General features: G+C 43.3%; 1 protein-coding gene across 1 annotated transcript; it reads right to left on the reverse strand.

The window, feature by feature from the left end:
* Nucleotides 1–12169: 12169 nt before the first annotated feature.
* Nucleotides 12170–15340, reverse strand: DMRT2 (doublesex and mab-3 related transcription factor 2). The gene is made up of 3 exons (XM_041426947.1): nucleotides 14990–15340; nucleotides 14798–14900; nucleotides 12170–13227 (listed from the first exon to the last, which is right to left on the reverse strand). The coding sequence occupies exons 1-3, from the start codon at nucleotides 15338–15340 to the stop codon at nucleotides 12170–12172; spliced, it is 1512 nt and encodes a 503-aa protein (XP_041282881.1).
* Nucleotides 15341–16297: the final 957 nt, after the last annotated feature.

Genomic DNA, 16297 nt, shown 5'->3' on the forward strand with positions numbered 1-16297 from the left:
AAAGTTCATTCAGGGTTCATTATTCAGCTTATTGCTTTCAAGGTGAGTCCTGAAGAAATTGCACTGAGAACTGCACATGTTCCAGTCAGATCCAACCATGCTTCTTATTGGGGCCTGGCTGGACTCTGCTAATTCTGCAAAGCATTCGAAGGCAAAAAGCATCATGCAATAAATGTTGAGGATTTTGGTGTTAGCAGTCACATGCTCTTTTCATTTTACATGGCTCTTTTCTTATCCCTGGCTTGTCCTTCACTTTTTTCATGTATATGTCCCTTTTGAGAGGGAACATGTCTAGTGATTACAGCATGTGAAAGTTTGTTTTTATTACATTTGGTTAAGGTAACTTTGCCACAGAGGGTGTGGGTTAGCAGTGAAATGAGAGAGTTGAAGTGTTGGGTGTCTGGATGTGGCTCTGCCCCCAGGTGCTGTGCAGACTGTGAGACCAACCTCCACACTTCACTGAAGACTCTGGGGAAGCATTCCTGATGCCACTTGAGAACAACTTATGGTAAGGGATCTGTTCTAGACCGTACTATAATCTGCTTCACCCTATTGTCCCAGCAAGCCACCCAAAGTCCCTGATATCCCCTCAAACTGCTGAAGAATCTCCTCAAGGGATGAAAGTTCCTACTGTCCTTATGAATTTCTTTGAGTTAACAGAGCAAAAAAGGACATACAGTGTTTTTCAGTGAAGTCCATCAATCTGAACAAGTGTCTCTACCCTCAGCAAGAGATTGTAGAAGAGAGACCAAAGAGGTGAACAAGCTTTCCCAAAGGACATCCCACAGGGAGGTGTCTCCTGTTAGGCAGGACGCAGTGCACCAGGCTGCCTCTGCCTAGGGCAAGCATCAGTGCTCTGGAATCTCTGTATGTGCTGGGTGAACTGTGAGGGTCTTGCATCACTTTATCAGTACAGTGATCTGTAGAGAGAGATGAGGATGCTCATTTTAAAGGATATATTACTCTGCCTGTGCTTCTTCCCAGCAGGAAGAAGTAGTCATCAGGCTGCTGTCTGGCAAGCAGACACTGGCAGAACAGCTGCTAATTCACCTTTCCTCTCCACACGCAGTAGTCAGTGCATACACTAGGCCTTGGAAAAAGGTTTCACGGCACCAAAGCTCCTGATGCCACAGCATCACCCATCAAACTGTCCTTGTTTGTGCTCTTCTCCCACCTTTCAGGCAAGGGCTGGAAAGAAAAGTTTCTCCAGCAGCTTTGGTAGGAACTGAACTAAGCACTCAGGTCCCTTCAGACCCTCTGGAAACTCTTGCCCTTTTTTCCAAACTCCCCATAACAAAAAGCCAAAGGACCAGCCCACAAACTCACCACGGAGTTGTCTGAAGCAGAGACAGGAATCCTGCTTGTATGGCATGTTGTCCTGCAGTCGGTGAAAACCAGGCTGAAATATGGAAGCCGTCTCCTTGTTGTCTAAGCCAGGTTTTACACAATCTACCCAGATATGGAATGACTAGCAATAAATCACAGATGTTGACCCTGGGTGGCTCTCTAGGATGCAACCCTTCTCTTGATAAAAGGTTTTCTTAAGAAAATGGAACACATCTTGATGCTCTCATGCCTTATCTTACTAGATCCTCTCCATCTTCCAGGTCCATGAATTTGTACTCTTCAACTGGCAGAAACTAAAGGAGGGCATTGCCAGCTCTGCCCTCTTTTTAGGAGCAGATGGCCTGTATTTACTTCTCAGTAAGTCTAACTAGTCACCAGTGTCCCTGTCAAAGCGAGGAGCTGCCAAACAGAGCTGGAAATTAGGATAGTTTCCATATCAGTGACACATTTTGTTCAGCAATTTAAAATCTAGAAGAATTTAACAAGTGGATAGTTCCAATATCAATGTTCTCTAATGATAATTTGGCAGAAGCCAAGATGACTTTTTTTACATGCAGGTACTGACACCTGGATTTGCTGAGCACAGGATTTTTGGCATTTCTTTGAGTCAAACAATGTCTCTTTTTTCACTGTATCTTGTTTTCATAGACGTTTTTAGCAGTAAGATGCTGTGGATGGCACAGCAGATGACCTTCATTTTCTCTGAACTTCAAATCTAAGTTTCTGCATGTACCTCAGCTTTTTGCCTTGTGCTTTTAGTCTCTCACACACTGCAGTTGTATTTGCTTAACACAAAAAAACATTTCCTCCATATAAAACAACAAGGAGAGAATGCTTCAGAATAACTATAGGAAGGAATTAAGCAGATTAGCTTCTTAATAAAATATCAGATATATGACTGAGGGGTTTGGGGTTTTTTGGTTTTGGGGTTTTGTTTTGGTTTTTTGTTTTGTTTTGTTTTGTTCTGTTTTGTCTTGCTTTGAAAAGGTAAACCACATTTGGAAGCTCTTGAGCAAACCAATGACACAACAGTTTCAAGATAAACACTTCAATTTAAGCAAGCATGATAAGCAACTGCAGAATGCCTTATTCAAGCACTTTGGAGACCTGCCTTCTGGACTCAGCTGTTAAGTCTAAACAAGCACCAAAAAGCGTAGTGTTTCAGAAAAGCTTAAAAATGCTTCTGCTGAAAATCTTCATTCTGTCAGAATACTTATGTCTCCTAACAAGTGGCTGTGTGGAGATGAACACCTCTGCTTCATCTTTGACAGCAATGGAAATTCGAATGGTTATGACTTCAGGTTGAAAGACTGAGCCCTACATTTTACCCCACTCTCATGGTGTTTTCTGAAATAGCATATCAGAGGAACATGTAAAATTGTAATGTATTCCATACATTTTCTGGTATAATCAGTACACAAGAAACTCTTTGGATATACAGTCACTAGGGAGTAGTACCTACCTTGTTCTGACTCAAATGCATTATGATCTTTACCCTTTGCTGTAAATTGGCTCAGAGCACATCTTTATGTGTCAGTTTTACTACTCACTTTCAGATGTTACCAACTTCCAGCATTATGGGGCTGCTTTGCACTACATGTGATTTTCATTTTACACATTTTTCAGTTTCTTCATATACCCAAATGAAAAATCCACCATTCAGGGACATTGCACGGTTTTATGATACTCTCTGGTGAGACTGTGTTCAGAAACTAATGAAGGGATTATCCTCATCCACATGTGGTATTTTGCAGCTGTAGGAAATATGTTATTATTCCTTGTTTGTTTTGCAGCTTCCATGCAAGCATGCTGATCTGGTTGCTTTGTAGAAAGCCTTTACAAGTCGCTCTGGGGAAGGCTGTTTTGTAGCACAAGAGCCCACTCCTAAGAACAAGTAGTGCTGATACTCCTGCCACTTGTAAAGGGAAGCAAGGAGCAAGCATTTATGTTGGAGAAGTCACTCAAATGTCCTAGACAGAAGGAAATGTCATGTGTGGCAGGAAGGGAAAGAGCTTAGGAAAGTAGGTAAGATTAACTGCATGGAAAAGGATAACAGGAAAGAACATGAGAACAAATGTGATTTTAACATAGTTTCCCAAAACATTTCACATCTACTTTACTTTGCTTTGGAAATTATTTCGGTCCATTTGCAGAGGGCAGCATTCTCAAGGACAGCAAATTCAACAAGTTTCACTGATACAGTACGTTGGATAAAGAAGATACTCCACACAGATATCTCCATGCCAGGAGAAAAAAATGATAGGAGAAAGCCCCACTTTTTTTAGTGGTTTTACAGTGAATCCATCTCAAAGAAAGGAGAATCCAGCTCACAACCTTCTGTTGAGACCCTGGATTCAAGGTGTGTCTTGCAGAAAGGCTTGACTTGCATTTGCAGATGTCAAAATAAGTGCCAAGGGAAAATTGAAGCAACACAGCTGAGAAAACACATGCCAGTGTTCCACTTCTTTTGTGTCTGCTGAATGGTATTAAGCCATATCAACCAATTGTGTGCTTTAGTGCTGAAGTGTGAGCTGCTGTGCAGTGAGCAGTAAGAAATGGTGGAGTGCAAAGTTTAGCTGTCTGTTATTACTGCTCTGCAGAGGTACTCCCTTCCCCTTCCCATCTTGCTCCCACAAACGAGATAACTCATAGTTGCTCTGTTCCGTGCTTGGGAGTATCACCAGAAGCTGAATTAAGACACTGCTACAAGGACCCAGTTGTTAACATATGTATGCTTTCTTTTCTGTAAGCCTGGACTTGTTACCATTGCCATAAATTACAGAAGATCATGCACTCAGCATAACCTCTGGCTCATACCCTCTGTTAGACTCAAAGCCCTTTATGGTTAGCTACACCATCATGGCTTTGAGGTTAAATCATTACAAATAGTGCTCACTGCCCCATAGCTTTACTCTCTATTGTTATCAGTTCAAAATCCCTGAGCCACTCTCCTCTAATTCTGGGCAGGTAATTTAATGGACAGAAGAAGAGTTTTACCTCAAAAACCTTTTTTCCTTTCATTTCTTTGTGTTGCAGAGCCTCTGACTAAAACCTTCATACCCAGCAGAGCATGCTCCCTCAGTGCTACATCTGCAAGCTGTTAGTTTGAATTTGCTGCTCACACAGGACACAGAAGCTTTGTAAGCAAGTGGTTTTGCATGGGGGGTGTCTGAAAAAACACAGATCCAATGTCTGAAAAAACTAAAGCTTTCTGACAGAAAAATCTCCATCAACAGGCTCCAAAACTGGCTGCCATTTACCCACTAGCTGTGGCAGCAGCTGGCTGTCCCCCTGCTGCCAGGCTGGTATTCAAGGGGTGTCTGTGCTCTCCATGCCCACCTGGGACAGGCACTATGGGAAGTGTGTGAATGCTGAACCACCAGTAGGACCCTGTTGCCATTCCCCACTTTCTCAAAGGCCAGGAAGAAGGAGGAAGTCCAGCAGAGCTCACCCACCAGTCCCTCTTGTCAGTCTTGATCTTGTTGTCTCCTGTACCTAGAGGTAGACTGATGGCTAAGCAATTTCAACACAAAGACCGGCCTCCCCAAATTCAAATCCTAAATCAGTTTGCCAGAGTGAGAATGGTAATTATTTTAAATTATGACTCCTCTTTTCTCCGCCCATTTATAAAAGAGTAATATGGAAAGGTGCAGTAGGAGGTGTTGTGGACCTTGTGTTTGAAGCTGAGGAAACTCCCTAGCATAAAGCTTTTTAGTTGTGCTCTAACACAACTACTCCCACCTTGAGCCCAAGATGAAGTTTTAGCATCCCTTTAAACCACTCAGGTTTGCTTAGGTGTGCAGTATGATTGATGATATACTTTCAGAATTTCACAACTATTCCTTTTCTTACTTTCTTTTCAGACCTTGAAGTATTAAAGCCACAGGAAGTCAAGTTTCTTCTTGCTCTTGCAAGAATCAGCACACATCATGAATATAGTATAGTGTGCAGCATTTGAGAGGAATTAATTTAATTCCAGTGAAAGTTACAGAAGTATTGGGTAATGCAAGTTCTTCATGTCATGCCCTGAGTCAGAATGACCTGATAGACACTGAGTTGAGCAGAAGGCAGCAGTATGCTCTTTGGCAAGCATGTCCAAGAGCATCGTGATCTGTATTTGGCAGCATTGCCAGCTCAAGAAGGAACTGATCCCTCCTCTCTACTCAGCCCTGTGAAACACATCTGGATTACTGTGTCCAGTGCTGGATTCATCAGTACAAAAGAACATATTGGAGTGAGTTCAGCAAAGGTGCCTTGAAAATTAAGTTAAGGCACTGGGGTGTCTCTGATGTCAGGAAAGGATGAGAGAACTGGGCCATTCTAACTTGGAGAACAGAAGATTCAGGGGACCTTAACACTGTATGTATAACTAGTGGGAGAAAAGAAGGTGGATCTCATGGTGGTGTCCAGGACAGGAATAAAGACAACAGATGCACAGTGGAATACAGGAAATTCCACCTAAACAAAAAAAACTTTTTTCCTGTGCAGATGCTAAAACAGGCAGCCTAGGGAGGCTGTGGAGCCTCCATCCTCAAAGGTGGCTTTTACCCAGTATGAATGGAGCCCTGAGGAACCTGCTGTGGGCAGGAGTGGCACTGGCCTCCAGAGCTGCCATCCAGCATCAGTGCCTCCACAATTCTACCCTTCAGTTCTTTCACACAGCACTACCTTCTAACTGCCAAATGTGTTTGAGGATATACTTGAAGAAGTAGTACTGCTTTATAGGACAAGGACAGTTGAAATGATAATAAGTATAAATAAAACTTCTAAATAAATTATGTTTTTGCACATGGGTTGAAGTGTAAGAGTCCTGCACATTTGTCATCTCCAAGACACTAAGGTCTTCTGAAGATTTTTTTCTGCTCTCCATTCATACATTCTGCTGCAAGTCTCAAATTTCACAAAAGGTGTTGGATTTACCAATACACAATTTACACTAAGATTTTGGGTTTTCTCTCTGTATACATACTTTTGATCTTTCTGAATCTATGTTTCAATGATTCTATTGCTACTACTGACATCTTGCCACAGAAGATGAACTCCAGTGTGATTTTCACAATCCAGTAGCAAACCATCTCTGAAGGTAAATAGTTCACCCATATCTTCTGTTTGACATTAAAAAGTGGAGACTGGCAATGGCCACCTCACGGAGGAGGTTCTATGGATAAATCAAAATGAGGAAGGGTGTAATTAGCTCTTGAGACAGGAATACAGAGACTATATCACACATGGTAGTAGTTCAAAGTACCTGTTTCTTGTACAACTAAACTGGCAAAGAATGAGTAAAAAATCTAGTTACTAGTTTAAGCCCAGATTTGACTAAATGCAGTAGGATATAGATGCAGAGGCTGTCAGCCAGACACTGTGATCGTAAAATGTAGCATTCCTGAAACCTTTGCATCTCTTCTAAAATTATTTCGTGATTCCATCTTTCATGGATAAGTGCATACTTTGCTGGGCTCCTGTTAGTGTACATATCTGTAGATTTGCCTATGCAGTTTTTTGCTTTTCCTCTAGGTGGAAATTAGTATTTATGAAAATTGGAGAAGGGCGATTGCCTTTTTCCAATGCAATTTTTCATTCTTCCAATTCTTCCAACATCACATCTCAACATAACTGAATATGAGGAACCACTCTTTTTTTTTTTTTTTCTCTGTTGGTCACTGTGGAAGTTCTGTTTAAGAAGGATGCTTCCTCCCATAGAACACCCACTGGTTCCTGTCTCTCCAGTCACAGTGACATTCCTGACACTGATTTCCACATGCTTTCCCAGCAGCCCTTCTTGCATAAGACATGGTTTGTCCAGGTTTCAATGAAAGCAAACATAAAATAGCTGATCACTACTGTCTGAGTTAAAGGAGGCATTACATGTACTTTATTCTGTTCAGCTAGCAGAAATTCAGAGGAGAAACTCAGTGACACAGTGGGAATCTCATACCTCATGGGCAATGGCTCCTGGTGCCAGCTTTCACATCAAGGCCAGCTGAATGGAAAGTGTTTGGTACAGAAGCTGAAAGGCTTGGTCATGAAAACAAGCTGTCAAATTAAAATGAGAATATACCTCCCTGTATTACACCTAAAATAAAGAAATTGAGGCAGTGTCAAATTCTCTGATTCCAAAACAATAATAGCTGGGATCTGTTTAATGTTCAAGCTCTAGAGCTGTTAACTATACCAGGACTTGTTCCTTCACAGTTGGTCGAAAAGTGGCTTGCTTTTGTGACCACAAGATGATGAAGAGCTCAGACTGCAAAACTTGGAGAGGTCTTTGTCATAGCAAAAGGACAGGCAGACAGCAGAGGGCTATCTTATTCTCAGGCCAGAATGCGAAGTGCGAATAAATGCGGAGATTTCACAAGCTTTTGAGTCTTGACACCAGATGAGTGACTTGTTTCTGGCTATCCAGTTATCTTGCTTGTATCTTCCTCAAGCCCAGCATCTCAACTTGCAGCTTCAAAAATGCCTAAAACAATGGACAATTTTAAGACAGACTTTAAGATATCAATGCTTGTGCAGTCACCTCTGTAAAGCCAATATTTGAGACAAAGCTAGCAACCCAACCTATTAAGCAGAGACTCTCCTCTCACCTTCCACAGCCCCTATTGTGATTTTCCTCTGCTGAGTTCTCATGAGGGACAAGCACTGTTACTGCAGTAGCTGTCAATAATCTACCTCTTCTCCCAGTGAATCTACTCCTGTTCAAGCAGTACAGAAAGTTATTCCTTTGCCTTTACCCTCCCAGGGCAGCCTAACATCTGCACCACCAGGACTGAGGCTAAAGGCTTTCCTTGCTAAGGAAGGGTACTGCCATCCACTTTCAGGGTCCAGTCAAAAATTTGGGGTCAAGCTCCAGAACTGAGTATATTCAAGAATTGCTCTTACACAAAAGATGACAGGGCAGAAAGAGGCAGCTTTCCTCTGGGCCATAGGAGTAAGGCCAATAAGCCAGGTGCTGCCTGGGGTCCTATTAATTCTGAATTCCCCTAGCTGTCTACATTTATACACGTCTACACACCTATAAATTTTTTTTTTTCTCAGCATGTGTATAGAGGGCCCATACTTTCAACAAGTAGTTGGCTTTCTCTGATTATGCCATCTCCAAGGCATGCTATTTTGTAGACCTAGTGAATAATTGTTCTTCATACTACTTTTCACCCCTGTTTTGTTCTCCACAGCCAGCAGAGTTTCTTGGCCTCCTGTCCAAACCCCAAAAGTGGAACTTCCCAAGAGGCATGTTCTACCATCACATGAAAAAAAACTGTAAAGTAGAAGCCAGAAGGGCATAAGAAGAGAAAAGCAACCTGACACCCATAACTACAGCACTAATGTGAATCTTGTACTCAAACTAGTTGCACTGTACAGGAGATACAGGCATCCACACACCCAAAAATGCCACAGAGATTGTATTGAAGAAGCAGACAATTTCAAAGCAATGCCTTCATCTCTTTTACATGAGTTTGCAGAGCGGCACCAGCAGATGTAGGCACTTGGATACTTCTGCTCTAGAGAAACTTACGGCTTAAAGAGTGCTATACAACCAATGTAAAACTGTGTGAGGAAAATCATATGCTAAGTATACGCTATCTTGCTCAATATACTAATCATCATCCCCATTAGTAACAGACTTTTTACACACTTTAATAAAGGAAAAGGAAAAAAACTTAGGGATGCAGCAAGCTTTCAAGATGAATGAGAAGTTGGGCCAAGGGTCTAAGGAAGAAAAGGAAACAGAGTACAGGGTGATGTAATGGAACTGTAGCAAGTCATGAACAAGCGACTGTAAGAAACACTGACTCCAGTGACACTTGTTTGTTATCAAAGCAATTTGTCCGAGTCTCATCTCAATTTTTTCAAATAGTAGTAGAAATATCACTCATCTTCTGATGACGGGATTTGAGTAAAAAATCTGGGACATACATATGCTGTATGTAATAGTGTGCTGTCCTGGGTTTGGGTGGGGGGATAATTTTCTTCTCAGTAGCTGGTACAGTGCTCTGTTTTGATTTTAGTATGAGAATAATGTTGACAACACACTGATGTTTTAATTTTAGCTCAGTAGTTCTTCCCCCAAGTTAAGGACTTATTCAGTGTCTCATGCTCTGGCACTGAGTAGACACACCTGAATCTGTGAGGGCACATGGCCTGGGCAACTGACCCAGACTGCCAAAGGGCTATTCCACACCGCTGATTGTCATGCCCAGGAGCTGATTTTTGCTGGGGCATGGGCTGGGAGTCAGTCAGTGGGTGGTAAGCAATTGCATTCTGCATCACTTTGTCCCTCTTCAATTTTATTCTTCTGTCTCTCCTTTTCATTGCTACGACATTACAACTTTTACAGAATAGTTGGTGGTGTCATTACTGTTATTGCATTTTATTTTGTTTTGATTATTAAACTGTTCTTATCTCAACCTGAGTTTTACAGGTTTTTTTCTGATTCTTCACTGTAGAGAGAGTGGGGGACAGAGTGAGCAGCTGCGTGGTGCATACTTGCCAGCTGGGGTTAAACCATGATGGGTGTGCACACATAAATATTAATATATAATTATAAATACAAATGCTTGGTATACGTTCAGGATTTGAATTTTTTCAGTTCATTTTTTTCTTAAAAAGGTCAAGAGGTACCAGTCCATCAGAGGGTTTTGGTTTTCTGCTATTTTTTATTAGGAAATGAATAAAGACAAGTGATTGCCTGAAAAAATATTTCAGATGTAAAACTGAACAATGTTAGATGCACACATTGTCAGGCAGAAAAAAATATTTACATGGGACTAATTCCAGTATCTGATATTGGTTCAGTATATAGATTGTTGAACTTCCTTTCATCTGTGATCCTAGTTTATACCAGCAGCTCAAAAACCAAAACAAATCACATATTTAAAAACAATGGAAGTTCCGCTTAAGTAAAACTCCTTTCTAATATTTAATGTTCAACAAAGACAAAGAAGGAAACAGTGGTGAAAGCAACAAATATGAATTATGAGGAATATCTCTCCATTTATTGCAGGTAAAAGCTGCTTAACTTGGTCTGACTGCTAAACAGACTCACAAGCAGATTCAGCTCAAGCAAGTTAAAACTCCCTCTAATGGCAACTGGATAAAGGACAGACTTTGAAAAAATTAAAAGCATCTCACTGTATTTGAAACCTATTTCTCACTAAGAAAATGTTGGTATTAATTATTTTGAAAAATGAAACTTTAGCCAGTGCCCAAGATTCTTTTAAATTACAACTTCTTTTACATTCCTGACTTAAAGTTTTTATGAGCTTTGTAAGATGTGTTATGCAAAAATTTACACATTATGAAAAATTTGTTTTCTCTAACCTGTCTGTTGCTTTAACAAACTGGCTTAGAAAAGCACTCCAGACAGAAGATTCTTCCCATACACAAAAAGGGTCCTGGTATTCTGCAACACCACTCCCAACAGTAGCACTAAACACTTAGAGAGATGACTTAGTTACAGAATCTGGAATTCACAGGCAAAATAAGCATTTAACCTGTGCAGGGAGTATAATAAATTTAGAAAAGACTACATTCTGCTCACAAATACCAAGCAGAAATTGTCCCTATAAAAACAGGAAAATTAAGAACAAACATCAACTCCTTTCCATTGGATGTGTGCAGGATTAAAATGTTAAGGAGGGAAAGGAACTAACAGATTCCTTGTTAGCACAAGTTAGATGTGCTGCAGCAACATATAGGGAAAAAAAAAAAAACTTACAAAGTCACCAATTTAGAAAGCTTCAACCTCTGTCAAAATGAGATCTAGCAAAGCCTTTTCCCATAGCCCTGAGGCAATTTAAGTTCTCAAATAATTTTTGTTGGATATTCTCCTTTATTTCTATCTTTATTTTCTACCTCTACACACAGACATGGGATTAAAAAACTGAGAGGCTATTATTTGATTTATTAACAGTAAAGATTCTGTGCATCATTTTTATAGCCTGAGGGTCATTTCAATTACAAATTACAATTATATTTCAACTACAAAAAACAAGAATCTCAGGCTCTTGCTGGTCAAAAGTGAAATGTTCTCAGAAGAGAAGTATTTAAGGGGGTAGAAATTCAAAGTAAAGTGAATTGAACATTTAAAGCAATGTAAAAACTGTTTCTAAAAAGCAGACTTTTATTCAAAAATTGAACTTCAAAAAATGCTGACTTTTTATTAAAAGCTCACTAGAGCCATTCCCCTCAAAACCAATCTAGTAACTCTCCCACTTTAGTAACAGAAGTTTTATAGAGAGGTGTGGAAAAGACTAGTGTTTTGTGCTAGCCTGCACGCCCCCCCCCCCCTTCAGAACAAGAAGGGCATATGGAATCTGATCCAAACCTCACTTACATAAATAAAAAGTCTGGTGAATTCACACTAGCCTACATGAACTGTTGTTACTTCTTCTCATAGTTACTGGAGGTTCAAAGGAGAAATGACTGCTTATCCCAGCAACTTAAGTAGTAAGCACATTTATAATGGCAGATAAAATAAGAAGTGTATTTTGAAAGCAGACATGAAATACTTGTCTGCAAGATGCTAGAGACACGACAGATCAGTCTATGCTTGTAAGTAAACCCATTTTATTGAATGGTTTGAAGGGCTGCTTAAAATAAAAACAATTTACAATCTGTACATGCAGTTTCAATTCTAAAAAATTAAATTTGTTTTTCAGAAAACATGCATATTTATGTACATCATTTTGAAATAAAAGAAAGCATTACCATTTACTGCAGAAATTCCTCTTTAAAAATCTTTTAAGAGATAAGGCAGGCAGGAGCAATTCTGCAGAAAGCAAAGCTTAGAAAGCTTCTCTACTCTGAAGGTAAAGTTTATTCATTCAGAGCTATTAGTAACAGTAGAAGAAGGTCGTTTAAGGATGGATTCAACTGAAAATGACAGTGGTTCAGTTGTTGAAAGTTTTGTTGTGGCCTGTTTGGCCCCAAAGAAGTCTTTTGCACATTTGTCTACAGTAAACTTGTATTTTTGATTCTCTTTAACAGCACACTCCCTGTATTTCTTAGAAGCATCTTCAAAAGTCTCCTTCACAAATGACATTCTTAACTCTGCTGTTGGCTTGTCAGGAAATGTCTGATGGAACAGTGACTGAAATGCACTGTATTTGAGCGGTGGAGGGGGCTTGGTACTGTTTTTGCTGATCTTGCTTAGTGCCTGTTCCTGAGGAGACAGAGAACCCTTATCAGAAATTTGGGAGAAAGTCCTTTTTGGAGGAGAGAATGCTGACCTCTCACGAGCTTCCTGATGAAGGCACAGTATTTCGTTACGTGACTGCTGAATGTCTCGCGTATGAGTCAGAACAAATGAATTTTCCAGTTTTGGAGGCACAATGTCATGCTCAGTGTTTGGACAGTCCTGACTTTGTGAGACCCTGGCATCCCAACCTGTCCCAGGTTTGAGAGCTTGTACAGCAGTAGCATTTAACAGGCATTGCTGGTAGAGGAGAGCATCACTAATGGGGCCACATTTTGGCCACACTAAAAACCTAGAAGACAGGGGATACTGCCTGTAGGTAGTAGCTACACTGACATTTGAAGAAATTAGTTCCATGTTGCTAGGTCCTGAATACTGCATTGTTAGATCAAGGCAGGTTGGTAAAAAATTTGAAAATTCCTTGTTTGGATTATCAGCTTGAGTAGTGTTGAAGGCTGTTTTATATGAATTGTATTCGGCTCCACGCACCATACGGTTAGGGAGAAAAAGGGCAGCTGCTTGTGTAGCTTCCATCATATCTCTCTCTTTATACTCTCTCTCTAGCATAATGTTCTCCAACTCCTTATCAGCAAAAGCCCGTCTCTTTCTCATCCTGTCACTTACAGGAGGTGGCAAGGGTGAATTCCCTCCCAGGTAAGAGTCTGTTGGAATAGGACGATAACCTAAAACAACAAAGCAGCATTAGGAATTAAGCCACTTAAAAATTAAAGCTGTGTTTGTAAAACAGTTGCATGAGCCAGTCCCACCAAGCACTGTGCTCTTGCCACAGGCCCTGGTCACCATCAGCTCCTACAGAAGTCACCACGACACAGAGGCTTAGTGAGCAGGCACATTCAGTTCCTCAGTGCAGATAAGCAAGCCCTGCTTTTTTGACATGTTTAGCATCCATCAAAGCTAGCTGATTAGTAGTTTTTTAAAAAGCAGTTCCAGATTGAGGAGGGAGAAGGGAAAGAAGGTAAAAAAAAAAAAAAAAAAAGGCAAAGCCCTACAGTGTATTATGACTGGTATTCCATCAGGAGGCTTAAGGAGAGAGATAACCATTCAGTTTTAACACATATGGAAAGCATTCAAATATTTTATTTCTTATGAATTAGAAGTTCAATAAAACATAGAAATTCAGCATCCAGTGCATTTAATTATCAAACTACCTGGCTTCATTTAATATAAAAGATAGGATCCAATCCTTTTGCTCTACCCAGACAAGTAATTCCATTGAATTAATGGAAGTATTTACATGAGTCAGGAGAACAGGATTTTACCTGTTTTCACCCCCATTCCTCTCATACACGTTTCCCCTTTTCCAAGGAAGACACCTATATCTACAGCTGGTGTCTTCTATTTTCTAAAGATGAATCACTATGTACACATTTCTAGAGATGGTAGAAAATCCCAAGGAGAACTAGGAGAAAAGAAAAAGACAGTTACGATAAATTAGAGGAAAGAATACAGAAGAGTTTTCAAAAAAAACAAACTGTAGATGTAAATTAGAGGTTTCTAAAAGAACTAAATATTAATTGAGATTGAACAGACAAAGAAAGGAGCTTTCGATTTCAGAAAAAAAAAAATTGAATTGAGAAGTACAATGATTTATAGGGATATGGTTTGGAAAGCAATTAAACCAAACAAAGAAAAAAATATATGCACAATCCCAAACGGGTGTGGGGGAAGAAATACCACCTTTTCGCTAAAATAATGGTCTTTAAAAGGTAATTCTTCCACAGTTAATATTTTCGACAGTGAAAAAATTAAGCACCTTACTTTGCAGATCTTACTTGGATAACTGCTGTGTTAGGCGTTCAGATAAAAAGAAAAAAATGAATCTATTTACTCGTTTGCTGGTTAAAACACCCGTGAATAAACTACCCTGTGAATAAATTACCCTGCGCTGCAAAACGCTGCTGGGTAGCCGTGTAAAAAGCCTGCAGCTTGTAACAGTAACTCTCAAATTTCAAACTACCGTCGCTAGCACTTCAGGCATTATTTTGGGCGGAGGGGGCAAGGAACTGAAATTCTGCCGCACCGATTCCAGCCTCGAAGGGCAGGAGCCTCCGCCGCCCGGCGCTGGGAGCGGGCGCGCTTCATCGCCTGTTTCGGGAAAGGACGCTGCGTTTGGACGGGAGGCGCGGGACGCACGCCTTGGGCGGGAATTACGGGTCTGCCTGGGGCAGAGCGGAATTTCCCCGCTGCCAGCGATGCTGCGGGAAGCCGTGGAGGGGCAGGGGATGCTCTTACCTTCCAGGATGCTCTTGGCCAAGAGGCTGGGCGTTCGGATGTGCCTCTGGTAGACGGCTTTGCGCTCCAGACTTGCCTGCTTCCCCGTCAGCCCCTTCTTGTCCTAAGATAGCGATCGGATGGCGCCGTCAGGCAGGGGCCGCCCGTCCCGTCCCGTCCCGTCCCGTCCCATCCCGTGCCGTGCCCCCTCACCTCGGTGGCCTGCTGCCGTCGGAGCGCCACCTGGGCGGCCATGACGCGCTGCCGCTCCACCACCAGCAGGCAATTGGCGCACTGGCAGTCGCGCCAGCGGCAGAACCGCTTGTGTCCCTTCAGGCACGACACCACGCCGTGGTTGCGGCATCGGGCGCACTTGGGCGTGCGGCTCAGCTTCCGCGGTTCGCTCCGCCGCGGGGCCGCCGCCGCCTCCTCGCCTTCCTCCTCCTCCTCCTCTTCGTCCTCCGGGCCGGTGCTGCCGCGCGGAGCGCCGGGTGCCTCGTCCGGTTCCCCTTCCAAACTCTCTACGTCGATCTCCCAGTCGGCGCCGGCGCGTTCTTCAGCCATAGCTCCTCGGCGGCGCAGCTACAAGAGAGGGGTCAGGCCTCCAGCCCCTGCGGCGGAACGGCAGCCGGAGCACGTCCGGCTTCCCAGGTGCCCGCCTGCAGCCCCGTCGGGAAGTCACGGCAGAGCCCGCCTGGGATGTCGTCTTTCCCTTACCGTCACCTCTGGTGTCTTGCGCACGACCCGCGCGAGGCTCCGTTTAGCCACGACGGACGTCTCCCTCCCTCCCTCCCTCGCTCCCTCCCTCCCTCGCTCCCGGCGCGGCTTTCGGGGAGCTGTGATGGCTCGCCGCAGGCAGGAGCGCGTCTCCTGCAGGAACCGTCCCAGGATGATGCCCCGGGGGACGCCTACAGCTCTGTCCAGCCTTAACAGGGCCCTGCTTATCACAGAATCCCGAGAACCCTCTGGCCAGCAGCGTTCAAACTTGGGAGACAGGCAGAGGACAGCTGGACTTCACACGTGGCCGCTGTCCGCTCCAGCAGCCAAAGGTAGTATGAGCTCTTAGAGCTCTCTGCGCAAGCTGCATCTTCGGACCCCCACCTGCTCCCACACGACCTCCCTGTCCTTGCTTCTGCACACTGCACTTACCACAGGCAGGTGGTGCAGGAAGCACGCAGCCCCTGAGCTCCTCGCAGTTCGCAAGGGCTCCTGCCCCAGACCGGCCGGAGACAAGGAACTCCCGATCCCCGCACCTGGAGCTTAAGGCTCTCCGACAGACGGGACTCTGCGCCGTCGGGGGGATGCCTGCGGTGCGGTGCGCGGCTGTGGGTGCCCGCTGGTCGTGCCGGGGCCGCGGACGGCACCGAGCGGAGCTGAGCTGAGCGGAGCGGAGCTGAGCTGAGCTGAGCTGAGCTGAGCTGAGCTGAGCCGGTCGCGGACGCCACCGAGAGCAGCGCCCGCCGCCCGCCCGCCGCGATATCAGCGCCCGCCGCCGCCGCCCGCGCCGCCCATTGGGCGCCC

This window comes from Onychostruthus taczanowskii, unplaced genomic scaffold (genome assembly GCF_017590055.1).
Source record: "Onychostruthus taczanowskii isolate IOZ18803 unplaced genomic scaffold, ASM1759005v1 scaffold96, whole genome shotgun sequence".
In the NCBI taxonomy this organism is placed as follows: Eukaryota; Metazoa; Chordata; class Aves; order Passeriformes; family Passeridae; genus Onychostruthus; species Onychostruthus taczanowskii.